Source organism: Crinia signifera, chromosome 9 (genome assembly GCF_055691185.1).
Source record: "Crinia signifera chromosome 9, ASM5569118v1, whole genome shotgun sequence".
Lineage (NCBI taxonomy): Eukaryota > Metazoa > Chordata > Amphibia > Anura > Myobatrachidae > Crinia > Crinia signifera.
In genome coordinates this window covers 143183970-143209949 of record NC_139225.1, presented here as the reverse complement: position 1 = coordinate 143209949, position 25980 = coordinate 143183970, and the positions used below count along the sequence as shown (strand labels likewise).

At 48.3% G+C, this 25980-nt stretch overlaps 1 protein-coding gene across 1 annotated transcript; it reads left to right on the top strand.

Annotated features, from left to right (window-relative positions):
• The first annotated feature begins 1589 nt into the window (after window positions 1–1589).
• ABHD16A (abhydrolase domain containing 16A, phospholipase) lies at window positions 1590–25980 on the top strand. Its single transcript, XM_083160067.1, has 20 exons — window positions 1590–1887; window positions 3975–4031; window positions 11448–11514; window positions 13566–13652; window positions 14343–14428; window positions 14984–15054; window positions 15203–15325; window positions 15896–16010; window positions 16117–16218; window positions 16985–17048; window positions 18686–18735; window positions 18910–19033; window positions 19216–19320; window positions 21089–21152; window positions 21671–21727; window positions 21808–21870; window positions 22182–22258; window positions 22409–22507; window positions 23552–23598; window positions 25556–25980. Exons 1-20 carry the CDS (start codon window positions 1723–1725, stop codon window positions 25637–25639), a joined length of 1707 nt encoding a protein of 568 aa, XP_083016193.1. The 5' UTR covers window positions 1590–1722; the 3' UTR covers window positions 25640–25980.

Genomic DNA, 25980 nt, shown 5'->3' with positions numbered 1-25980 from the left:
GCCCTGGGGGAGTGGGGACCCCCCCAATGAAGGGGTCCCCCCCCTCCAGGACTTACCTGACCAGGCTGAAGCCTGGTGCTGTCCTCGATGCCCCTGGGCGGTGGGCATCGAGCTGATAGTGGTGTAAAAAATAGATTAAACTATTGTTTTTTACTGTGGCACTACAAGTGCCAGCAAGCCTCCCCAGCAAGCTGGGACTTGGAGAACCACAAGTCCCAGCCTGCTGGGCATTAAAGGGCCCGCTGGCACTTGTAGTTCCACAGTTAAAAAAATAGTGCACAAAACACACTGATACACTTTTAAAATAAAACTTTAATACATCCATTACACACATACTAATACTTACCTATCTTCTTCCCGTAGGTAGCCCTGGTCCTGATGTCCTCCGGTCCTGTGTCGGCGTTCCTCTTCATGTCGACGTCCTTCTTGAAGTCGACGTCCCTGTCGACGATGGCGTCCGGGGTCCGGGTCCGATGAAATCCATGTGGAAGCTGTGGAAGGAAACCATACTCAACCTGTCCCAGCGCGACGTAGTCCAGGTAAGTGTCTTGGCAAAAAAACAAACCGAACACCCCGAATCCAGCCGGACAGAGAGCCGCACGGTGTTTACATCGTGCGGCTCCGCCTCCCGAATGCCGCTATTGGCCGCCTTGCGGCCTAGCGGCCAATCAGGAGCCGCTAGGCCGCAAGGCGGCCAATAGCGGCATTCGGGATTTTTAATTACCGGCCCCGGCTCCTTCAGCCTGGTGCTGGTTTCGACTGTGGGGGGGACCCCACGCCGTTTTTTTTTTTTATTTATTTAATTTTTCTATTTTTTTACACTGAAGCCTGCACGGATCTGACTGATCCGTGCAGGCTTAAAGCAAATAGAACAGGAAAATGGTGTTCTATTTTTCTGTCGTATTTGCGTGGGTGTTTTACACCACTTAGCAGCCGTATTGTCAGTACGGCTGCTTAGTAAATCAGAAACCACCATTCTTTTGAATGGTGATTTCTGTCGTATCCTATCGATCGTGTAGGACATTCGTATTTGTAAATACAAATACGAATGTTCCATCTTTAGGACTACGAATTGTTGTATTTTTGGGATTGTAAATCCCGAAAATACAAATTCGTAAAAAAAAGGTGTATTTCTCCCTACGAATACACCTTTTTTCTACGAATCCATTTTGGTAAATGTCCCCCAACTTTAATTTGTGCAGTCTGAAAGGTGCAGAGTGAATTTACCGGTTCTATTGAACTGGTATTTCAAAACTGTAATAAAGCATTTTATTAATAATCATTGGTTGCATCTTAGTTACTGAATATGCACAAAAACTTTCTATTCTCAGCCAGAGTTAAACAGCCACACTGCTACTGCTGTTGTCTCGTCTCATCCAACAGTGAGTGACTCGAATCTTCCTTTGCCTTGATGATACGAGTCACTGAGCAGATGGTATCGATTCACTAGCCAACTCTACTGGGATCGGTCTTCGGGAAAATGGCCGCCGCTCCCTCGCACAGGGGACAATTGTTATGGAGACTTACTAGTCATATTACAGCATGGAATCTATCAGCTTCAGCTACCGTTATACGGCGGTAGGACGGTCACATGGTCTGATCACATGATGTGTGATTCCGTCATCGCGAACAAGAACTGAAGGGGAACTACTAGCCGCTACCTACCGAGCTGCTAACGGTCCCGGCGGCGGCTGTGCGTGCGTGTGTGCGTGCCGGAGAGCGATGGCAGCCGGGGGAGAGGGCATCCTGCGGAGGTGGCTGCGGGGAGCCGGCCTGCTCTACCTGTGCGTGCGGGGACCGCGGCTCTACCGTGTCTACCGGGTGAACGGGCGGGCGGCGATAGCGAGAGGCCGGAGCGGCGAGGATGCTCCGCCCGAGGGATCCTGGGTGAGTGCCGCACATGTTACTGTTGGTACCCGGTGTGTCATGTCCCTGCTTGTGCACTGTGTGTGGTCTGTATATGTATTGGGGGAGAGGCTGCCGGGCCTACACCCTGACACATGCTGTGTGTGTGTGTGTGTGTGTGTGTGTGTGTGTGTGTGTGTGTGTGTGTGTGTGTATGTATGTATGTGTATATATATATATATGCCTACACCAACACATGCTGTGTGTGTGTGTGTGTGTGTGTGTGTGTGTGTGTGTGTGTGTGTGTGTGTGTATAATAATATTTACACACTATTATGCCTACACTGTGGCATGCTTCCTTACCTGCCGCTATCACCCTGTATTAATATACACTATATATGTAGTGTTTGTAAAGTACCCCTATACATAAGTGCGACTTCTCGGAGGTAGAGGAAGCACTCAATCCCCCTGGAACCCCCCAGTAGCTTCCCACACTGCAGGATCGCATGTGTCATCCTACAACTCTAGCATCAGACATCCCCTTTTTTTTTTTGCTTGTCAAAAACGGGGTCTTGGGTTGCAACGCAATTTGACTATCACGCTATCACGTTAATCAGCGCAGCCTCCCTGTGTCCTATTCTCATCACTGCGACTAGGGGCTTATTCAATGTGTGCCAATATTCCTGACAGTAGGAAATTTCTGCGCACACTTATTCAGTGGGTCCATTTCCGGGTGCATTGAAGCCCGTTTACATTCAACTTTTTAAAAAAGTTGAAGCTACGGGCTTTCTGAATGTCGGAATGTTTCAGACAGATGGAATATTGAATACAGACGGTCAAATTGGCTGAAATTACAGTCGTGGGAAAGATTGAATACCCCCCTTAAAGCTGGGTACACACAGGAAGTTTAATCTGTCAGGTTGGAACAATAATCTGGTAATGTATGGGAACATATGACAGTCACCAATTTGACAACGGGCATTCAGACAAATCGGTGAAAGCCGTATGATTTAATAGATTTATCCGAACAGTCATTTCTATTTGACCTCTGGGTTTTGGGAGAAAATGGGTGACTCGTTTGCTCCCATCCATTTCCAGATTGTTGTTCCCATCAGACAGATAAACTGGGTACATACAGAAAAATGTAATACCTATTTTCAGCAAAAAGACACCCGACACTGGCAGACAAGAGGGGCTGCAGCACAGAAGTACTGATGGAGCCATTCTCATTCACCCCAACAGCGCGCCGAAAATTCCTTACTCGTCAGTACGCGCGTGCGTCTCACACATCCCATTGCCGATAAGGGAATTTACTGCGTGCTCTTGGGATGAATGAGAATTGATCCATCTGTATGAGGACACCACCCATACATGCATACCTTATCATTGTTCAAGCGATTGTGGACCTGTCTAGGTCGACAGTAAAAAGGTTGACATGGAGTTTTTCACTGTTTTTTTGAGCCGGCATCTGCCGACAGGTGGTATTTCATGCCCTACCATCCACTAGGCTGTGGTGGGAGAATAAAATAGTGTGCCGAGCGTAGCGAGGCACCGTGCCTGAAGCATGGCGAGCGCAGCGTTGCATTTAAAAGAGTGTCCATGTTGACTGTGTCGATATTCGGGTAAAAAAAAACAGTGAAAAATCCCATGTCGACATTTTGACTGACGACCTAGACCATGTCCACCTAATGCTTGTGTCGACCTTGTCACATGTGGACCTAGACCCCTGTCGACCTAATGACTGTCGACCATCTTTAGGTCGACCCAGTGAACCATACCCGCAGAGAAGGTGGGAGTACTAGTGCCCAGTACTTCCCAGCACAAATGTGCATACGTAACCAAATCCCTGGATTCAAATCTCTGTATTTTGGGCCACATTGGCTTCCCTAGTCACAGGGCCACTGATCTTCCAATCTGCGGTCTTCAGCGTTTATCCTCACATGTCCAACTCCCTTGCTGAGTGCTGACTGTACAGCTTTCTGTCTAATACCCGATGCTTTATTACTGCCTGTATTCCTAACTGTAATGTGCTGCTGGCATTCTAGAACATGATGATATGACATCAGAAATCATGGCATGCTTGTTTGGAATCTGGTCTTAAATCTCTGCCTTGTTATCCTCTCTATCAGGAATCCTTCTATCAGCCCAGAGCACTGGAGAAACACACGGATAGCATACTGGCATGGGTAAGTGCACATACATGGATGCAGGGCAGGGTTTTGGGATGTCCTCGTGTAGCAGCATTACATTCCACTACTGCAGGCCATATGGATGTTGTGTAATTGGCTGCAGGCCACCCTCAGTCAGGACCAGGAGACCAAGGCTGGTTCCCCTGACCCCTGCTCTGGGGACTGTGTGCATGCTGCTTATAGTGGCCAAGCCCATGCAATCTCTGAGTATGATGTAACAGTCTGCAAGCAGAGATGTCTTCATTGTAGTGCAACTGCGTAGTGAGCAGGGGTAGAGTCACCTGGTCCACCACTGAAGGGCTACACCTGAAATAGGTCGACAATGGGAAGTGTACCCAACCACTCGCCATGCTTCGGGCACGGTGCCTCCCTACGCCCGGCACACCATAGTGAATGATAGGGCATGAAATACCGCCTGTCGGCACATGTCGGCTCAAATAAACATGAAGAATTCATGTCGACATTTTGACTGTCGACCTTCTCATTTTCGGCCCAATGCTTGTATTATGGTGGTCACTGGCAACAATGGGTGTGGGTGGAGCTCCGACGACAGGACACCAAGGGAATAAGACTTCTTGTGTGCAGCCCAGGGCTCCTCCTACCATACCCTGCCTCCCAGGCCTCCGTTTTGTGCTTGGGCCCTGGGAGAACAGGTCACTAAGGAAGGGCTCTTAAGACCTTGTTAGTTTAAGACTTTCATATTATTTTTTTATTTTACATAGTTACATAGTTACATAGTAGGTAAGGCTGAAAAAAGACTTGCGTCCATCTAGTTCAACCTGGTATAGATATCCAGTGCTGATTTGGTAGGTTCTGGTATTTTACAGACAAATTATATTTCTTATTTGTACCCATGGATGTTTTTCTCCAGTAAATGTTTGTCCAACTTTGCCTTGAACGCATTTAATGAGCCAGCCATTACCACCTCTCTGGGAAGAGAGTTCCAGAGTTTGACTGTTCTGACCGTAAAGAAATTCTTTCTACTAGCTGAATGAAATCTTTTTTCTTCTAATCTATACTCATGCCCTCGCGTCCTAGATTCCTTTCTAGTAGAAAATAGGGTGTGTGACAGTTCCTTATATTGGCCCTTGATATACTTGTACATGTTGAGCATGTCCCCCCTTAAACGTCTCTTTTCTAATGTAAATAGTCCCAAATTGCTTAATCTCTCCCCGTAGCTTAAATTCTCCATTCCCCTAATAAGCTTTGTTGCTCGCCTTTGGACTTTTTCTAATTCTATGATGTCCTTTTTATAGTGTGGGGCCCAGAACTGTACTCCATACTCTAGGTGAGGTCTCACCAATGCTTTATATAGTGGCATAATTACCCTTGAGTCCCTAGTTTCCATTCCCCTCTTAATACATGCCAGAATTTTGTTGGCCTTTTTTGTAGCTACATTACAATGGGCACTACATCCTAGATTGCTGTCTATTTGGACTCCTAGATCCTTTTCAAGTATGGAATTCCCCAGTTCCTCTCCGCTAAGGTTGTAACTTGCACACTGGTTGTGTCTCCCAAGGTGCATAACCTTACATTTATCTACATTGAACCTCATCTTCCATTTTTTAGCCCACTCATCTAGAATTGCAAGATCATTTTGAAGCATGGTGACATCTTCTGGTGATTTGATGACTTTGCTAAGTTTTGTATCGACCGCAAAGATGGATACATTGCTGAGTAACCCTATCCCAATATCATTAATAAAAATGTTAAACAAAATGGGCCCCAAAACCGAGCCCTGGGGCACTCCACTTAGTACCGGTATCATATCTGATACGGCACCATTCACAACCACTCTTTGTTCTCTATTACATAGCCAATTCCCTACCCATCTGCAGATATTTTCACCCAATCCTAGGTTCTCCATTTTATTAATCAATCTCTTGTGTGGGACAGTATCAAATGCTTTAGCGAAATCTAGGAAAATCACATCTACAGCATTTCCATTATCGAGGTTTTTGCTAACCTCTTCATAGAACCCTAGTAGATTAGTTTGGCATGAACGATTTTTCACGAACCCATGTTGGTTAGTACTGAGTAGACGGTGATTATCTAAATATTCCTGGATACCATCCCTTAAAAATCCTTCAAATAGTTTACCCACAATTGATGTTAAACTAACGGGTCTGTAATTAGCGGGATCTTCCTTTTTTCCTTTTTTGAATATTGGCACTACCTCTGCTATTCTCCAATCTTTTGGTACTATACCTGACGATAGTGACTTGCTAAAAATATAATGTAGGGGGGTAGCTAGTTCATCCCTTAATTCCATTAATACCCTCGGATGAATCCCATCTGGCCCTGGTGACTTATTTGTTTTGAGTTTGCTTAGCCTCAGTATTATTTCCTTCGGCGTGAAATCCACAATGAGATCTGGCTTATTTGTCCCGTTTGTGGTAAATGTTCGTTCCACAGTCTGCTCTCCCTTAGTAAATACTGATGAGAAGAACTCATTTAACAGTTTTGCTTTTCCCTTGTCCTCAGTAACACTTTTTTCACTAGTATCAGTTAGTGGGCCTATGTTTTCCTTAATTAAACGTTTACTATTTATGTATTTAAAAAACTTCTTTGGGTTGGTTTTGCTTTCAGTGGCTATGCACTCTTCATATAATATTTTAGCTGCTTTGATTACCCCTTTACAAGTTTTGTTTGATTCTTTGTATTTTGCGAATGCCTCCTCATTCAAGTTATTTTTATAGAATTTAAAGGCTCTGGTTTTATTGTTGATAGCTGACCTTACTTCTTTGTCCAACCATGGTGGCTTTTTTTTGTTGAATTTACCTTTAATTACTTTAGGAATGTATTCAATAGTTAGTGAATCAAGCACCTTTTTTAGAGTATCCCACATTTCCTCTGCATTTTTTCCCTCCATAACCGTTTCCCACCCAATTCCTGTAAGGGCTTCCCTGAATAATTCAAAGTTCGCTTTTCTGAAGTTTAGTATTTTTGCAGATCCTTTTTGATGTAATTTACTGAAGTTGATTTCCATTGAAACCATATTGTGATCACTATTCCCTAATTGTTCAATTACTTTTGTGTTTGAAACTAAGTCTGTGTTATTTGTTAATACTAAGTCCAAGAGCGCCTCATCACGAGTTGGAGTTTCTACCGTTTGTGTAATAAACTGGTCTTTAAGTAAGCTTAAGAACCCATTGCTTCTTGCTGATTTACCTGTTTCGTTTTCCCAATCAATGTCGGGTAAATTAAAATCCCCCATAATTAATACCTGACCCTGATTTGATGCTTGTTTGATTTGGTTTAAAAGAAGAGACTCTTCCCTTTCATTTATATTTGGTGGTCTATAGCATACCCCTATTATAAATTTGTTTTTTGGTTTCTTATTATTGTCGGTTATCTCTGCCCACACTGTCTCTGAGTTGTCGTCTTCCAGGTCTGTGCTCATATTTTTCTCACATGATGTTAAGTTATTATTTACATATAGGCACACACCCCCGCCCCTTCTATTTTCCCTGTCTTTCCTGTAGAGTGTATATCCCTCCATGTTTAATGCCCAGTCATGCGACTCATTACACCATGTTTCTGTAATACCAATGATGTCGTAGTCATCCCTACTGATCACCGTTTCAAGCTCCCCGATTTTACTCACTAAGCTTCTTGCATTAGCCAGTAAGCATTTTAATTTATGTTTCTTTTTAGATATGGCTCTAATATTGTGATTAGTTTCACCCCAGGACCCATTTGAATTCTTTACTAGCTTCCGCTTTCCCCTCTCCCCTTCAATAGACTCTCTACAGGCCTCCCCACCATGCACACTGCCTGCCCTATCCATAGTTCCGGGAATTCTTCCTCTGTCATTCCCTCCTTCCCGTATACTAAGATCATCTGTACCTAAGAACTGTAATGGGGTAATGTGACTGTTACAACATAACATTTTATTACATGACATTCCTGATGCACCCTGAGAGTTACCCCCGATTATACCCTTGTTATGTCCCAGGGCTTTGTCTATGTCTCCGTCCCCCCCCCCCCATCTCCTTCCCCCATATGATTCCTGATCCCAGTCCGGCTTCTCTCCCTGATGGTCCCATAATGTCTTGCTGCCCCCACCCCCCCGTCGCCTAGTTTAAAATCTCCTCCAACCCTCTAACCATCCTTCCCCCCAGCACCGCAGCCCCCTCCTCGTTCAGGTGCAATCCATCACGGCAAAAAAGATGGCGCCTGACCGAGAAGTCCGCCCAGTGTTCCATGAACACGAATCCCTCTTTCCTACACCAATCCTTAAGCCACACATTTACCTCCCTGATCTCCCTCTGCCTCCCTGAGCTAGCGCGTGGCACTGGTAATATTTCCGAGAAAATTACCCTAGATGTCCTCGCCTTTAATTTCTTACCTAATTCCCTATACTCTTTCTTGAGGACATCCCACCTACCATTGACTTTGTCGTTGGTGCCGATGTGCACCAAGACCGCCGGGTTGCTCCCAGCCCCTCCCAACAATCTGTCGACTCGGTCCGCGATGTGCCGTACCCGAGCACCCGGGAGGCAACAGACCGTGCGGCGATCGCGGTCCCGATAGCAGATTGCCCTGTCTGTTCTCCTAATGATGGAATCCCCTACCACCACTATCTGCCTTGGTACATCACTAACTGTCAACCCGTTTGAGCTAGAGGGACCGCTCCTCTGGTTGCTAGAGGGAGCCGTCTCCTCCAGCTCCGTCATTTCGTCTCCATCCTCCCCCGAAACTTCGTCCAACCGGGCAAATTTGTTCGGGTGTGATAGATCCGAGATGTCGTTCCTGTCCCTCCTGTCCCTCTTGTTTCCCCTTCTAACCGTGACCCAGCTGGCTACCTGATCCTCCTCCTCTACCAGTGACCCCATCTGCAACTCCTCCACCGTTCTATTTAGGCTTTGCTCAAGATTGGAAATATCCCTCAGTCGCTGAACGGTCCGCTCTAGATCAGTGACCTGGGCTTCCAGGGCGGACGTTCGCTCACATCTCGTGCAGATGTATTCGCACTGGGACTCTTGCTCCAGGTGCGCATACATCTTGCACAACATGCACTGAGTGAGATTCTCAATCAGGGCCCCACCCATTTTATCTACCTCCCTGCGACTAACCCCCTAGTATACAGTAGAGAGTTAAATTACAATGCAATTACACACTACAAGTTAATTTTTATCAAAATATAAGAAAGTTGATACTTATCTGTTCCTGCAGCTGTGTCACACTCCTGGTGTCCTCACACCTGTATCTGTCCGCTTCCTCTGTAATTTCTTCCAGTTGCACTTTTTCCTCAGTGGCCCCACTCTCAGATCATGCAGCATACTATCTGCACTTTGTGGACCCTTTAACAGGTCAGGCACCTGAGCAGATAACCACTCCCACCTTCAGCAAAATTCACTCCTTCTTGGATATAACTCTGCACTTATTTAAAATGGCACTTAGAATAAAATGGCAGTTCAAAATTCACAAGTTCATTTTTACTTTCATTTTCATTTACTTTCATTTTGAGACAAGCCACTGGTGCAGAAACGGAGGGGGTCATCGGGAGGGGGTGGGTTTAACCTCCGGTGGCCCTGGCAGTGGCGCCCTGTTCCGGCATCAGACCACCAGGGATGCGGGCTGACTGGGCGGCCATAGTACATCCCTGCAGGGTTCCAGGAGGGGGTGGGTTGTAGGTCCCAGCTCCCGCCTCCACCCCTCAGCAATGGGACCTTCCATAGGTCGACCCGCACTGAGAGATCACTTCTCCATGCCCCCTCCTCCGTGTCTGTGCGCTATTACCGTGCTGCTGGACACGGAAAAGAGCACCCCAGCCTCCTGTTCCCTGTGACCTCTCCCTGTCCAGGCTCAGGTTTGAAAACTCAGTTGCCACACTGTTATAGTGTGAGTAACTGATGGCATGTGCCTTTGCTCCCCCTTCCCTCTGTAACCTCTCTTTCACTTTCATTTCTGTGAACAGAAACTGTCAGGCCTTGTGCTCTCTGATACTTATCTCTGAGCACTCCTGAGGCAGCTTACAGCTGTGCCTGTTTGGGCCCATAGGAAGGGATGTCTTCCAGAGGTTCCAGGGCTGTGCCCTCTGGGAATGGGGGTGACAGGTCTCTGGTCAACCGTTGGGGTCCTTCCCATATAGACTTGATGGCCTGGCGACTAAATTGCCAGATCCCTTGTTTCGGCTCCTGCACCAGGGATCCGGAAGCCTTTCTAGTGTATGCCCTGTCGGCCTCTCGAAAAATATACGCCTTTCTGCCGGTGGCCCTACTACCTCGGTTCTTCCGGCGCCTCAAGCAGGAGTCTCTGGTGGCCATTGTAGTGGCTTCCAATTGGCTGAGGCGGCGTTGGTTTCGGACCTGCAGGGTCTGTCCATGGCACCTCCATGGCCTCTGCCCTTGGGCACGGACCTTCTTACTTAGGGTCCGTGTTGTCACCCAGACCTGAAGAGATTGGGTTTGACGGCCTGGCTTTTTGAGACCAAGATCTTGAGAGCAAAGGGCTTCTTCCCCTAGTGTGGTTCTTACCATGATTGCGGCCAGAAAGCCCTCTTCTGCCCGAGTTTACTACCGTGTGTCGGGCCTTTCACCGGTAGGTGTGCGGAAAAAGGTTTCCTGCCCAGGGAATTCCGGTTGTCTCGGATTGTTTTATCGGCGGTCCTGGACCTAGACCTTTGTCTGGCTTCCCTGAAAGTTCAGGTTTCGGCCTTGTCAGTCCTGTTTCAAAGGCGTCTGGCTAAGCGCATGGCTATCCAGACCTTTCTTCAGGGGGTTCTTCATTTGAAGCCCCCCTTTGTTCACCCGGTACATCCATGGAATTTACCCCTGGTGTTACAAGCTCTGCAGAGATTTGAGCCTATAGATAGTGTGCATCTATGTTGGCTCTCTTGGAAAACCTTATTTTTGCTGGCGGTGGCCTCAGCCCGGAGGGTCTCAGACTTGTCGGTGCTGTGGCACGCCTCGCCCTTTCTGGTGTTCCATCGTGACAGGGCGGTGCTCCGCACGAGACTGGGCTACCTTCATAAAGTGGTCTCTTCGTCTTCTTCCCTTAAGGTCCGCTCGGTGGGTCCTTCTTGGGCGGCTGGTCGGGGAGCCTCGGCGCACCTGGCTGTTTCTAGGGTCGGACATTTTCTTTTTCTCTCCTTCCTGTTCTCCCTGAGGCTAGCTTGTTACAAACTGAGGCCTGGGAGGCGGGGTATGGGGAGGACGAGCCCTGGGCTGCACACAATAAGTCTTACCCTTTGTGCCCTGTCGCCGGAGCTCCACCCACACCCATTGTTGCCAGTGACCACCATGGACTCCGAAAAAGGGATTTTACAGGTAGGACAAAAATCCAGTTCTCCTTTAATGAAGTCCTGTATTTCTGAAGCTGCCTCATACCATGAAATCACTACAGAAGTAGAGCCGTCAGATGGGGACCAGTGACCATTAATAACCTTTTTGTCTTTGTCTCCATCAGGTGTCTGTCCTATGGACCATTTCTTACTACTCTTCCCCTCTCGCTTTCTTTTATATGTACAGAAAAGGTAAGTTTTACAAAAGGGTCATGCTGTGATTTGTAGTGCCAACATGCTGCGGTGCGCGTGAGCCCCATCAGGAAGCAATGCAGCTGGCTTCAGTCTGCCTGTACCAAGAGGAGCTCCTTGAAGGGAAGGGCCATTTAATTCTTTCCACTCTGTAGTGAACGAAAGATGATGCATTTATCTAAATCAGTGATGGGAAACCTTCTGACCTTCAGCTGTTGTTAAACTACACATCCCATCGTGCCCTGCAACAGTTTTTGCCCAAATAGCAAAACTGTAGCAGGGCATGCTGGGATGTGTAGTTCAACAGCAGCTAGAAGGCCGGAGGTTCCCCATCACTGATCTAAATCGTGATCAGTCAGCAAGGTGTTCACACCTATGTTCTAATCGACATGGGACATTAGCCGATCTGATTTTGTTGTTAGAAGTTTGGGTTCTTTTCTGGGCTTTTTTTGTATATATATTTTTTTTCCTGCTATAGCTTATACTGTACCTGGTCCCTGTGAGCTGCTGTATCAGTACTGACACCTTCCGCTGTAGCTTATACTGTACCTGGTCTCTGTGAGCTGCTGTATCAGTACTGACACCATCCCCTGTAGCTTATACTGTACCTGGTCCCTGTGAGCTGCTGTATCAGTACTGACACCTTCCGCTGTAGCTTATACTGTACCTGGTCTCTGTGAGCTGCTGTATCAGTACTGACACCATCCCCTGTAGCTTATACTGTACCTGGTCCCTGTGAGCTGCTGTATCAGTACTGACACCTTCCGCTATAGCTTATACTGTACCTGGTCTCTGTGAGCTGCTGTATCAGTACTGACACCTTCCGCTGTAGCTTATACTGTACCTGGTCTCTGTGAGCTGCTGTATCAGTACTGACACCTTCTGCTGTAGCTTATACTGTACCTGGTCTCTGTGAGCTGCTGTATCAGTACTGACACCTTCCGCTGTAGCTTATACTGTACCTGGTCTCTGTGAGCTGCTGTATCAGTACTGACACCTTCTGCTGTAGCTTATACTGTACCTGGTCTCTGTGAGCTGCTGTATCAGTACTGACACCTTCCCCTGTAGCTTATACTGTACCGGGTCAGTGAGCTGCTGTATCGGTACTGACACCTTCCCTTGTAGCTTATACTGTACTGCGTCTCTGTGAGCTGCTGTATCGGTACTGACACCCTCCGCTGTAGCTTATACTGTACCTGGTCTCTGTGAGCTGCTGTATCAGTACTGACACCTTCCCCTGTAGCTTATACTGTACCGGGTCAGTGAGCTGCTGTATCGGTACTGACACCTTCCCTTGTAGCTTATACTGTACCGCGTCTCTGTGAGCTGATGTATCAGTACTGACACCTTCCCCTGTAGCTGATACTGTACCTGGTCTCTGTTAGCTGATGTATCGGTACTGACACCTTCCCCTGTAGCTTGTACTGTACCGGGTCTCTCTGAGCTGCTGTATCGGTACTGACACCTTCCCCTGTAGCTTATACTGTACCGGGTCTCTCTGAGCTGCTGTATCGGTACTGACACCTTCCCCTGTAGCTTATACTGTACCTGGTCTCTGTGAGCTGCTGTATCGGTACTGACACCTTCCGCTGTAGCTTATACTGTACCTGGTCTCTGAGCTGCCGTATCGGTACTGACACCTTCCCCTGTAGCTTATACTGTACCTGGTCTCTGAGCTGCCGTATCGGTACTGACACCTTCCCCTGTAGCTTATACTGTACCTGGTCTCTGAGCTGCCGTATCGGTACTGACACCTTCCCCTGTAGCTTATACTGTACCGCGTCTCTGAGCTGCTGTATCGGTACTGACACCTTCCCCGGTAGCTGATACTGTACCGGGCCTCTGTGAGCTGCTGTATGGGTACTGACACCTTCCCCTGTAGCTTATACTGTACCGCGTCTCTGTGAGCTGCTGTATCGGTACTGACACCATCCCCTGTAGCTTATACTGTACCGGGTCTCTATAAGGAGAAAGGCTGTGTAACCTATAGTATCGCATACTACATATGTAGCATGCACATATGTGTTGATCACCATCTCTCTCTATTGTAGGGTATGTGAACATGGCTAGGCTTTTACCTCTCGGGCAGTATGGGATGACACTGCTGTTCCTGCTGGCAGGGGTGGCATGTTTAAGAGGTAAGACCCTTTCCTGCAAGATCTACCCATTGGTTCTGCTACTGTATATGGGAGGACGCTCATTGTAGACAGTATAAAAGAGTAGTATTATTATTGTATTCTGGGATCACTGTGTCCTAGTTGTTCTAATGCATCCCTTACTTGTAATGTTTTACAGTATTCTCGTTTCTTAATGAAACATCAATCGTTAAATATTATAGTTCGTAATCCTACTGGAATAAGTACAGATATTGCAGCCATAGATGGGGGCCACAAGCATTCTGTTATTGGGACTCTGCCCCATAATATGAAAGTACTTGGCATTTTGCCATATGGAACCTGAAACTGTGTTGCCTGGTTACGCAGAATGGGTCTAATTCAGACCTGATCACAGGGCAAATTTGTTCTCATAATGGACAAAACCATGCTGCTATTTAGGTGGGGCAGATGTAACATGTGCAGAGAGAGTTACATTTGGGTGGGGCGTGTTGCATCTGAAATCTAAATTGCAGTGTAAGAATAAAGCAGCCAGTATTTACCCTGCACAGAAACAAAATAACTCCCCCAAATCTAATTCTCTCTGCACATGTTACATCTGCCCCACCTACAGTGCAGCATGGTTTTGCAAGTTTATGCTACGATCAGATCTGAAATAGACCAATGTACAGACTGAGCTGTGAACTGATGCCATTTTCTATGTGCCCTCTGCAGGGTTGGGGAGATGGAGCAATCCTCAGTACATCCAGTTTATAAGCATCTTGGAGCGAACCAAGATGGACAATAGTGTAGACAACAAGGTAAGGAATGTGTGGCTGCTGTCGTCATAGTTACCTATCAGCTGATGGCAGATGGGCGTGGTGGTGCTGGAATGTCTCTTTAGCCCCGTCAGGGAAACAAAGAGAAAATCTGCACATTAAATACCCTGCTACAGTACAAGTCCTACAGCCAGAACACACAATGGCGCAGACTGCAACATCTGTTTGTAAATTCATTGCAGAACTTTATACATATGGGCAATAGGTGTTTTTGGGGTTATAGTGTTCACGCTAGGCTGTTTTAGCGGGGCGCCCTGCCTGATTTTTTAAAGGGCAAAAAGCTTCCTGGCCGTTTTTCAGTGCCCTGCTAAAGGAACCGAGCCTGTCCGTCCCCCGCCTTAGGCTTCTGCACGCCCCGCTAGAGACTTTGGGGCGTGGATGGGCCCGCCCACATTCGTGACCCTGGCAGGCCTGCCCCGTCACTTTCAAAGTGCCCCCTTTCCTCCAGCACCCTGCCCTCCTGGAGAAAACACTAGGTTAGAACATAACACCCTCTTCAAGATCTTCATGTTTAATGTGTTTTCTTCTAATCCATAGAAAAAGCTATCCAATTACAACTTTGACTTTCGCAGTTGGCCGGTGGATTTCTATTGGAATGAAATGACCGGGTAGGTTTATTCTTTAGTCTGTGGCTTTGAGAAAGTCCTCATGTAAGTGCTTTCTGCCTGGAAATAGTGTGTGCAGTTACAGCAAATGTTACATCTGTCGCCCCATTCTCTATCTCCCCCCCCCCCCCCCCCCCCCTCCCCCCCACAGTAAGAAATACCACACACTGGGGCCCTTGGGAGGAGTTCCTCTGCTGAAGCCTGAGCCGAGGACGCGAGGAGCAGCTGATGGCTTTTTGCAGAGGATTCAGAAGTTACCCTGTCAGATAACCAGGTAATGCGCATGGAAGGATGTACGTAGCCTAACCCTTCAAATGTCCAGTGTCGGTGTGTCTCCGAAACACTGCCATCTGTTGGTAGCTACTGAAACTACATCTTTCTCTCACACATGCACAAACACAAGGTAGCGGACTAGCTTTTGAAGCATTCGCTTCGGGCAGGCTTACTAATAAGATAGAACAGGCCAGGCCGTCTGCCTTCCCTGGTAATGCTGATGCCCATCGCACACTCAGGCTTTGCTTGTATGTAGTTTTGCCTGTTGCGTGTCTGTGTGTCGCACCCACAAATCCTTAGTTGTGTGACCAACTCTGTAGCTTTGTCTCCAAACTGACCTATTACGTCCAGAGTCCCTGGAACTGTTGACCAATCACAATGGAACTTTACACTGTCTTCTGTTATTAAATGTTTAGCAGCGCCCCCTATCTGTCTCCCTCCAAATACCTAAGCCCTTAGGGAGCAGGGACATCTCCCTCTCCTGTCCTAATGTCTGCACTTGCTGTTACCACCTGCTTGTACAGTATCCTGTACTGTCATACATTGATATAAATCTTCTTTCCTTTTGCAGTTACGTTGTGGCGCACTCATTCGGAAGACGGATGCTGTATCCCGGCTCGGTGTATCTATTACAGAAGGCCATTATGCCCATGTTATTGCAGGGACAGGCTCGCCTTGCGGAAGAGGTTGGCATGTACCCATGTGACCCCCTCCTGTCTCAGCGCTCTTCTCTCCTACCTCTGCACCCCCACTACTGTTTCCTGTGTAACCCCACTCTCTCTCCTCTGCCAGTATAATGGGAAGCGAGCCAAGCTGTTGGCCTGTGACGGGAACGAAATCGACACCATATTTGTAGACCGCAGAAGTTCCAGCGACAGTAAAGGGTCCAAGCTGGTAAGATCTGTATCTGATCGGTGTTTAATAATTCACGTCTGCTCTGAGCATCCTTCTACTATTGTGGGGGAGTTACTGGGGTGGGTATCCAGGCTTTACATTAGTGTCTAAGTAGACTATCAAAAGGTCGACAACTATTGGTCGACGATCAAAAGGTGTTCTGTGTGTACCAGGCACAACGTTTCTTTCTTTGTTTTACATCTACATCTGAATCGACCACCTGTTTGCAAAGTAATGAATATAGTGACGTCCTAGGTTAAACCAGGCATTCCCAACCTCTGTCCTTGAGGCACGCTAACATTGCAGGTTTTAAGGCTATCCATGATTTAGCACAGATGGTTAAATCAAAATATTAAATACTGTAAGTCACCTGTGCGCAAGAATGGATATCGCCAAATCCTGGACTGTAACGCAACTTTTCCACTACCTTCAAAAACCCCGATTCTTTAACTGTCGACCTTCCAGTCACGTCGGCCAATTTCATGTGTGGAACTAAGCAGTGTCGACCTTCAGTGTTCGACTCTTGGGGTAACTTGACCGTGTCCCGTTTTTTGCTCAGTGGAAAAGGGTCCAAAAATAAAGGGCGGATCTAGTGGTCTGAGAATGTAACCCACATGCAGATGTGTTTGGATAAAGCTATGCTGCATATAGCTGCGATCATCATCATCATGTGACTGCATCCCGACATGCCACGTACATACGCGCAGGGTTCTGAAGGCAAGTTATCTATCTAACCGCACTCTCCCCTCTCTCTCTCTCCGGACAGGTCATCTGCTGTGAGGGCAACGCCGGCTTCTATGAGGTTGGCTGCGTGTCTACTCCACTAGAAGGTCAGAAATCGCTTGTTACTGCAGTCTGTCTGATGTTAGTAAATCTATCTGTGGTAATGCCCAATAATGGCCCACGTCGTCCTCGGATATACGCCTTACATGAGCCCAATAAAGGCCCACGTCGTCCTCGGATATACCCCTTCCACAGCTGATGCCTTACATGAGCCCAATAAAGGCCCACGTCGTCCTCGGATATACCCCTTCCACAGCTGATGCCTTACATGAGCCCAATAAAGGCCCACGTCGTCCTCGGGTACACCCCTTCCATAGCTGATGCCTTACATGAGCCCAATAAAGGCCCACGTCGTCCTCGGGTACACCCCTTCCATAGCTGATGCCTTACATGAGCCCAATAAAGGCCCACGTCGTCCTCGGATATACCCTTTCCATAGCTGATGCCTTACATGAGCCCAATAAAGGCCCACGTCGTCCTCGGATATACCCCTTCCATACTGATGCCTTACATGAGCCCAATAAAGGCCCACGTCGTCCTCGGATATACCCCTTCCATAGCTGATGCCTTACATGAGCCCAATAATGGCCCACGTCGTCCTCGGATATACCCCTTCCATAGCTGATGCCTTACATGAGCCCAATAACGGCCCACGTCGTCCTCGGATATACCCCTTCCACAGCTGATGCCTTACATGAGCCCAATAAAGGCCCACGTCGTCCTCGGATATACCCCTTCCATAGCTGATGCCTTACATGAGCCCAATAATGGCCCACGTCGTCCTCGGATATACCCCTTCCATAGCTGATGCCTTACATGAGCCCAATAACGGCCCACGTCGTCCTCGGATATACCCCTTCCACAGCTGATGCCTTACATGAGCCCGATAATGGCCCACGTCGTCCTCGGGTATACCCCTTCCATAGCTGATGCCTTACATGAGCCCAATAATGGCCCACGTCGTCCTCGGATATACCCCTTCCATAGCTGATGCCTTAGATGAGCCCAATAACGGCCCACGTCGTCCTCGGATATACCCCTTCCACAGCTGATGCCTTACATGAGCCCAATAAAGGCCCACGTCGTCCTTGGGTACACCCCTTCCATAGCAGCCACAGCTGATGCCTTACATGAGCACTTGGAATTGTATAACTAGAAGCTGTTTTGGATACATGGATTTACGGTTTCAACAGATAAAATCCCCAAACTAATATAGTAACGGTCCAGTACCCCTCATACTCCCTGTTGGGAGCCTTCCTCTTATGATCTGGAGGCAGATTGGGTGGACCTCTGTCTGTTGTACTTCAGTGGCCATAAGGATGACTGTTATGTGTAATCGTCCTGTGATATTGCTAGGGGCCACGATTTGTAAATGATAGGACGGGAAGGAGGAAGTGACTTCAGTTTTAGTCAGGTCCTGCAATAATCCAATCGGGCGCTTCACTCAGGACACGCCTCCTACCCGTGAAGCTGTAAAGCTCTAGGGTAAACTCCGGTGCTGAAGGGTCTCTGCTTGGGTATCGTGGTGAGATGGCCCAGCTGCTGTTATAGGGGAGGAATACCCTGTGGCTTGCTTAGAATACCCCAGCTATTGCTCGCCTCATTTTCCACTAAATAAATGCAGTGTATATTTTATTAATATTGTTAGAATAATCTGATTGTATATAATGGATTTTTGTTACAGCTGGTTACTCTATCCTGGGCTGGAACCATCCCGGGTTTGCTGGAAGCACAGTGAGTATTTTCTTTTCTAGATCCTAGGAGAGGGGATGTCATTGTTTGTGCGTGTTCTACAGTGAGCGTCGCTAAGCGAGTGATAACCCGCTGTGTACAGATGTGTCAGTATCTCATGTCAGCGGAGAGCAGACTACGGATTGTGTGTATTTAGGGAGTTTCCTCTCTTTGCAGGGTATTCCCTTCCCTCAGAACGAGGCGAACGCGATGGATGTGGTCATACAGTATGCATTGTACCGACTTGGCTTCAACCTGGAAGACATCATTGTGTACGCCTGGTCCATTGGGGGCTTCACAGGTGTGGAGGCAGAAGGGGGCTTCGGACATGTGACGGCTAGTGTTAGGGTGGGGGTAATGTTACCGTATGGGATGGTTAGGACCAGGTCTGCCAGTGCTGGCGGTTAGAGGAAGGTGGCAGCTATAATGTAGACCAATATAAGAATGCTGAGACCTAAAACCTTCATCTCTTCTGTCTTGCAGCCACTTGGGCATCCATGTCCTACCCAGACCTCCATGCTGTTATCCTGGATGCCTCCTTTGATGACCTTGTTCCCCTGGCACTGAAAGTGATGCCCGAAAGTTGGAGTGAGAGCCTAATCCTTTTGTTAAATGCTTGTCTGAGATCTGATACAGCCTAGTGCAGGCATGTCCAAATTATGGCCCTCCAGCTGTTGTGAAACTACAAGTCCCATCATGCCTTGCAACAGTTTTGCTATTAGGGAATGCTAAAACTGTGGCAAGGCATGCTGGGATGTGTAGTTTGGACATGCCTGGCCTAGTGTGTAATGTCCGTCTCATTCTCATGTGGCCGGAATCTGTAGGACACCTTGGTGTTACTGCCCTCATGATGTGATGTTGCCCCAGTTATATGTTTTGGTGATCTATTGCCCACACCTAGCCAAGGGACCGTACAAGAAGGGCGGTGTATGTTGTGTTCTCTGTCTGGTATTAATCCCTCTCTGTCTGGAGGAGGGCGGTGTATGTTGTGTTCTCTCTCTGGTATTAATCCCTCTGTCTGGAGGAGGGCTGTGTATGTTGTGTTCTCTCTCTGGTATTAATCCCTCTCTGTCTGGAGGAGGGCTGTGTATGTTGTGTTTTCTCTCTGGTATTAATCCCTCTCTGTCTGGAGGAGGGCGGTGTATGTTGTGTTTTCTCTCTGGTATTAATCCCTCTCTGTCTGGAGGAGGGCTGTGTATGTTGTGTTTTCTCTCTGGTATTAATCCCTCTCTGTCTGGAGGAGGGCTGTGTATGTTGTGTTTTCTCTCTGGTATTAATCCCTCTCTGTCTGGAGGAGGGCTGTGTATGTCGTGTTTTCTCTCTGGTATTAATCCCTCTCTGTCTGGAGGAGGGCGGTGTATGTCGTGTTTTCTCTCTCTGGTATTAACTCATCTGTCTGGAGGAGGGTGGTGTATGTCGTGTTTTCTCTCTCTGGTATTAACCCATCTGTCTGGAGGAGGGCTGTGTATGTTGTGTTCTCTCTCTGGTATTAATCCCTCTCTGTCTGGAGGAGGGCAGTGTATGTTGTGTTCTCTCTCTGGTATTAACCCCTCTGTCTGGAGGAGGGCAGTGTATGTTGTGTTCTCTCTCTGGTATTAATCCCTCTCTGTCTGGAGGAGGGCAGTGTATGTTGTGTTTTCTCTCTGGTATTAATCCCTCTCTCTCTGGAGGAGGGCTGTGTATGTTGTGTTTTCTCTCTGGTATTAATCTCTGTCTGGAGGAGGGCAGTGTATGTTGTGTTTTCTCTCTGGTATTAATCCCTCTCTGTCTGGAGGAGGGCAGTGTATGTTGTGTTTTCTCTCTGGTATTAATCCCTCTCTGTCTGGAGGAGGGCAGTGTATGTTGTGTTTTCTCTCTGGTATTAATCCCTCTCTGTCTGGAGGAGGGCAGTGTATGTTGTGTTTTCTCTCTGGTATTAATCCCTCTCTGTCTGGAGGAGGGCGGTGTATGTTGTGTTTTCTCTCTGGTATTAATCCCTCTCTGTCTGGAGGAGGGCGGTGTATGTTGTGTTTTCTCTCTGGTATTAATCCCTCTCTGTCTGGAGGAGGGCGGTGTATGTTGTGTTTTCTCTCTGGTATTAATCCCTCTCTGTCTGGAGGAGGGCGGTGTATGTTGTGTTCTCTGTCTGGTATTAATCCCTCTCTGTCTGTAGGAGGACGGTGAATGTTGTGTTCTCTCTCTGGTATTAATCCCTCTCTGTCTGTAGGAGGGCGGTGTATGTTTGGTATTAATCCCTCTCTGTCTGGAGGATGGCTGTGTATGTTGTGTTCTCTGTCTGGTATTAATCCCTCTCTGTCTGTAGGAGGGTGGTGTATATTGTGTTCTCTCTCTGGTATTAATCCCTCTCTGTCTGTAGGAGGGCTGGTAACTCGGACAGTGCGGAAGTATCTAAACCTTAACAACGCGGAGCAGCTCTGCAGGTAATCTGTCTGGATTGGGGACGTTATGTGAAGAGACCCAGGATAGGTGATATCTGTGCATGACACCCACTTCCTTTCCTCTCCACCATAATATAACTTGTGACATCATTTTCAAAAAGACTTGAGGCTGTAATTGCTGCCAATGGTGCATCAACAAAGTATCGAGCCAAGGCTGTGAATACTTATGTACATGTGATTTCTTATTATATTTTTTTTTTTATACGTTTTCAAAAATCTTTTTTTTTACGTTGTCATTATGGGGTATTGTGTGTAGAATTTTAAGGGAAAAATTAATTTATTCCGTTTTGGAATAAGGCTGTAACATAACAAAGTGTGGAAAAAGTAAAGCGCTGGGAATACTTTCCGAATGCACTGTATACTCCAGTTATTCGTATTCCAGCTCAATCCCTCTGCTGTCTCTCATTACTCCACCATCCAGTCTTGGGAAGGGAGAGGCAATGAGCTAGGGGGTATATTTCCTGTAAGCGTTGAACTGTTCCCTCTCATCTCTCCCCCAGGTATCAGGGTCCCGTGTTGCTAATTAGGAGAACCAATGACGAGATCATCACCACAACGTAAGTAGTGGTCACTGCGGCTTTCATGTGTCATGTGATTGTTGTGCAGTCACCTTCATTGGTTCTTCTGTCCTCTACAGAAACCCAGAGGACATTGCGTCAAACAGGGGCAATGACCTGCTGGTCATCCTGCTTCAGCATCGGTAAGTGTCTACTAGACCTTCACGCACCTACTGTAGTTCTACCCTTTGCAATAGAAGACCAGGCTTCTTTAACATAGAATTATTGGATAGAGAACGGCCTTCATAAGCTTGTCTATGAGTGAAAGGATCTGGATCGTGCATTTGAAGCTTTCCCAGTAGTGTTTCTCCTAAACTCGTACCATCCTGGAGGTCCATGTACCATCTGTCAGATTAGGCCGGGTCTTCAGCAAATAATCTGTAGTTCCGTCATCTGAAGCAATGTTATGTCAGCCTGGCTTTACTACACCACCTCTCTCGTTCTGTATCCTCAGTTACCCCCACGTGATGTCTGATGAGAGCAGGTTGGCGGTGAGGATGTGGCTCTCTGCAGCCACTCCAGAGCAAGAAGGTGAGGCCACCCATCGTATGTGTTAGCAACATCGTGTAGCCTTGTGAGACTCATAGCTCTCCTAATACTTCTGCATTATTACGGTCAGTCTACCAGAAACCTGCAGCTCTGTGCAGCCTCCATTCACCACTTCGTCTTCTCTTCCTGCAGCCTCTGTATTCAGCCACTTTGGGGTAGAGGAGGACTGGTGTCTGTCTGTCCTGCAGTCATATAAGGCTGAGCATTCCGGACCTTTCCCGTGGATAGTAGGTGAGTTATCCTGGATCCTTCAGAAGAAGAATGCCTGAGGCGACTCCTGGTGGGACACCAGAGGGTTAGTGCCTGAGGTGACTCCTGGTGGGACACCAGATGGCTAGTGCCTGAGGTGACTCCTGGGGGGACACCAGATGGCTAGTGCCTGAGGTGACTCCTGGGGGGACACCAGATGGTTAGTGCCTGAGGTGACTCCTGGGGGGGACACCAGGTGGTTAGTGCCTGAGGTGACTCCTGGGGGGACACCAGATGGTTAGTGCCTGAGGTGACTCCTGGGGGGACACCAGGTGGTTAGTGCCTGAGGTGACTCCTGGGGGGACACCAGGTGGTTAGTGCCTGAGGTGACTCCTGGGGGGACACCAGGTTGTTAGTGCCTGAGGTGACTCCTGGGGGGACACCAGGTGGTTAGTGCCTGAGGTGACTCCTGGGGGGACACCAGGTTGTTAGTGCCTTAGGTGACTCCTGGGGGGACACCAGGTGGTTAGTGCCTGAGGTGACTCCTGGGGGGACACCAGGTGGTTAGTGCCTGAGGTGACTCCTGGGGGGACACCAGATGGTTAGTGCCTGAGGTGACTCCTGGGGGGACACCAGATGGTTAGTGCCTGAGGTGACTCCTGGGGGGACACCAGATGGTTAGTGCCTGAGGTGACTCCTGGGGGGACACCAGATGGTTAGTGCCTGAGGTGACTCCTGGGGGGACACCAGGTGGTTAGTGCCTGAGGTGACTCCTGGGGGGACACCAGATGGTTAGTGCCTGAGGTGACTCCTGGGGGGACACCAGATGGTTAGTGCCTGAGGTGACTCCTAGTCGGGGGCCCCTGTGTGCCCGTGCCTGGAGTGACTCCTAGTCGGGGGCCCCAGTGTGCTCCTATTCTTACATCTTTAGTATTACACCTCACTTCTCAACTAATAACCAGGAATTGTTCAGCCAGAATTGCTTGGTGAGGGATACTGGCAGCTGTAGGACAGACCGCGGACAGCAGCTTAGACGGTAACATTGTACATGGTCTTCACTGTGCGTTCCTTTTGTCTTCCCTGTAGGAGAAGATATGAGCGTAGAAGGAAAGCAGCAGCTGGCGCTATATCTGGTGAGTATGGATTCCCTGCCCCATCATACATACTATAACGTCACTACGCTATGGGCCTGATTCTGGTTCACTCTCTAATGGACAAAACCATGTGCACTGCAGGTGGGGCAGATGTAACGTGCAGGGGGAGTTACATTTCGGTAGGATTTGCATTCCAAACTGATATCAATATTGCAGTGTAAAATAATAAATAAAGCAGCCAGTATTTACCCTGCACAGAAACAAAATAACTAATCTAACTCTCTTTGCACATGTTACATCTGCCCCACCTGCAGTGCAGCATGGTTTTATCCATTAAATAGTGAATTGGCTTTTGCAAGTGAACCAGAATCAGGGCCTCTGTGTTCCTTTAGTGGCAGCGTGCACAGTCCTGTGGCTCCATATTCCCCGCACACTCCCTCCTCTGCGCCTGCACTATGCCCTGCAGCATCTGTCCTCTCTTGTTATGTTTCCACCTTGCCCTGGAGACTGTGCTATTCCTGTACTAATATCAGCTACTTCTATAGCTGTGCATACTTCTGCTCCGCCACACCCAAGTGATAAGGCTTCTGTAGGAATACATACAGCCCACTGTGCTGACTGCTGCCCAGCAGCCCTGGTTATACTTCTTCCTGCTGCTCTTACTGTTATCCTCTGATGCTCTACAGCGCCCCCTGCAGCTCTCACCCTGACCCTTATCCTCTGATGTTCCTTACAGCGCCCCCTGCAGCTCTCACCCTGACCCTTATCCTCTGATGTTCCTTACAGCGCCCCCTGCAGCTCTCACCCTGACCCTTATCCTCTGATGTTCCTTACAGCGTCCCCTGCTGCTCTCACCCTGACCCTTATCCTCTGATGTTCTACAGAGCCCCCTACAGCTCTCACCCTGACCCTTATCCTCTGATGCTCTACAGCGCCCCCTGCTGCTCTCACCCTGACCCTTATCCTCTGATGCTCTACAGCGCCCCCTGCTGCTCTCACCCTGACCCTTATCCTCTGATGTTCCTTAGTGCCCCCTGCAGCTCTCACCCTGACCCTTATCCTCTGATGTTCCTTAGTGCCCCCTGCAGCTCTCACCCTGACCCTTATCCTCTGATGTTCTACAGAGCCCCCTGCAGCTCTCACCCTGACCCTTATCCTCTGATGTTCCTTACAGCGCCCCCTGCTGCTCTCACCCTGACCCTTATCCTCTGATGCTCTACAGCGCCCCCTGCAGCTCTCACCCTGACCCTTATCCTCTGATGCTCCTTACAGCGCCCCCTGCAGCTCTCACCCTGACCCTTATCCTCTGATCATTACAGCGCCCCCTGCAGCTCTCACCCTGACCCTTATCCTCTGATCATTACAGCGCCCCCTGCAGCTCTCACCCTGACCCTTATCCTCTGATGTTCCTTACAGCGCTCCCTGCAGCTCTCACACTGACCCTTATCCTCCTCACAGGGTTCCTCAGCAGTCCCCCATCTGCTGAATACAGGGTTCCCCACTAGTGTCTTCCCATCTGCTGAATACAAGGTTCCCCACTAGTGTCTTCCCATCTGCTGAATACAGGGTTCCCACTAGTTTATACCCATCTTATGGCTATAGGGTTCCCCACTGGTGTGTCCCCAGAACCACAACCTCCCGTCTGATGGTTATATAATTTCCCACTGGTGCGCGCCCCCCCCCCATCCATCTGATAGCCCCTATCCTTTGTATAGTGTAACAGTATATATGGCCAGCACTGATAGTTCTGTTTAATATCTGAGTAACCCCGGAACCTGCATTATGTCTGCTGTGTTTCCCGTCTCTGTAGCATTCACAATGCAATCACAGCCTATACTGTGCTGCGCCTGCTGTGTGCAGAAGATAAGTGACAGGGTTATACGTAGGGTGCACAGCCCCAGTATACAAGCACCAAGCAAAGTATAGGCAGCCATAACCAGTGGGTCAGATCCTGCTGAAAGCTCCTGGCCTGTGTAACCCGCTTCCTTCTCCGCAGGCACAGAAACACCTGAAAAGCTTTGAAGCCACGCACTGTACTCCCCTGGCAGCCAGCGCCTTCCAAATACCCTGGAGCATATAACATGCACTGTTAGATCCCGCCCTTCCTCAAGTCTCTGAGCGGCAGCTGCTGCGGACAGAAGAAAGGTTGCCGTCCTTCCACCCATGTCTCATCCTTCCTTGGACTCTTTTATAAATAAATGGATTTCTGTTGAGCAGGAAAGCGTAAGAACACTGAGGAACCAAACACCGCCATGAAGCTGTGACTGATGCTTGTACGACATTTCTGTCCCCGTCATAACACTGAAGTGCGCCCGGCTTGGCTCACTAGTACCGGGATCCCCGTCCTAGGAGCGCGAGTCCTTTTTTTTTATTTCAATTCCTTTTTTTTTTTTTTTTTTACCTGTTAGACACTATAATAAA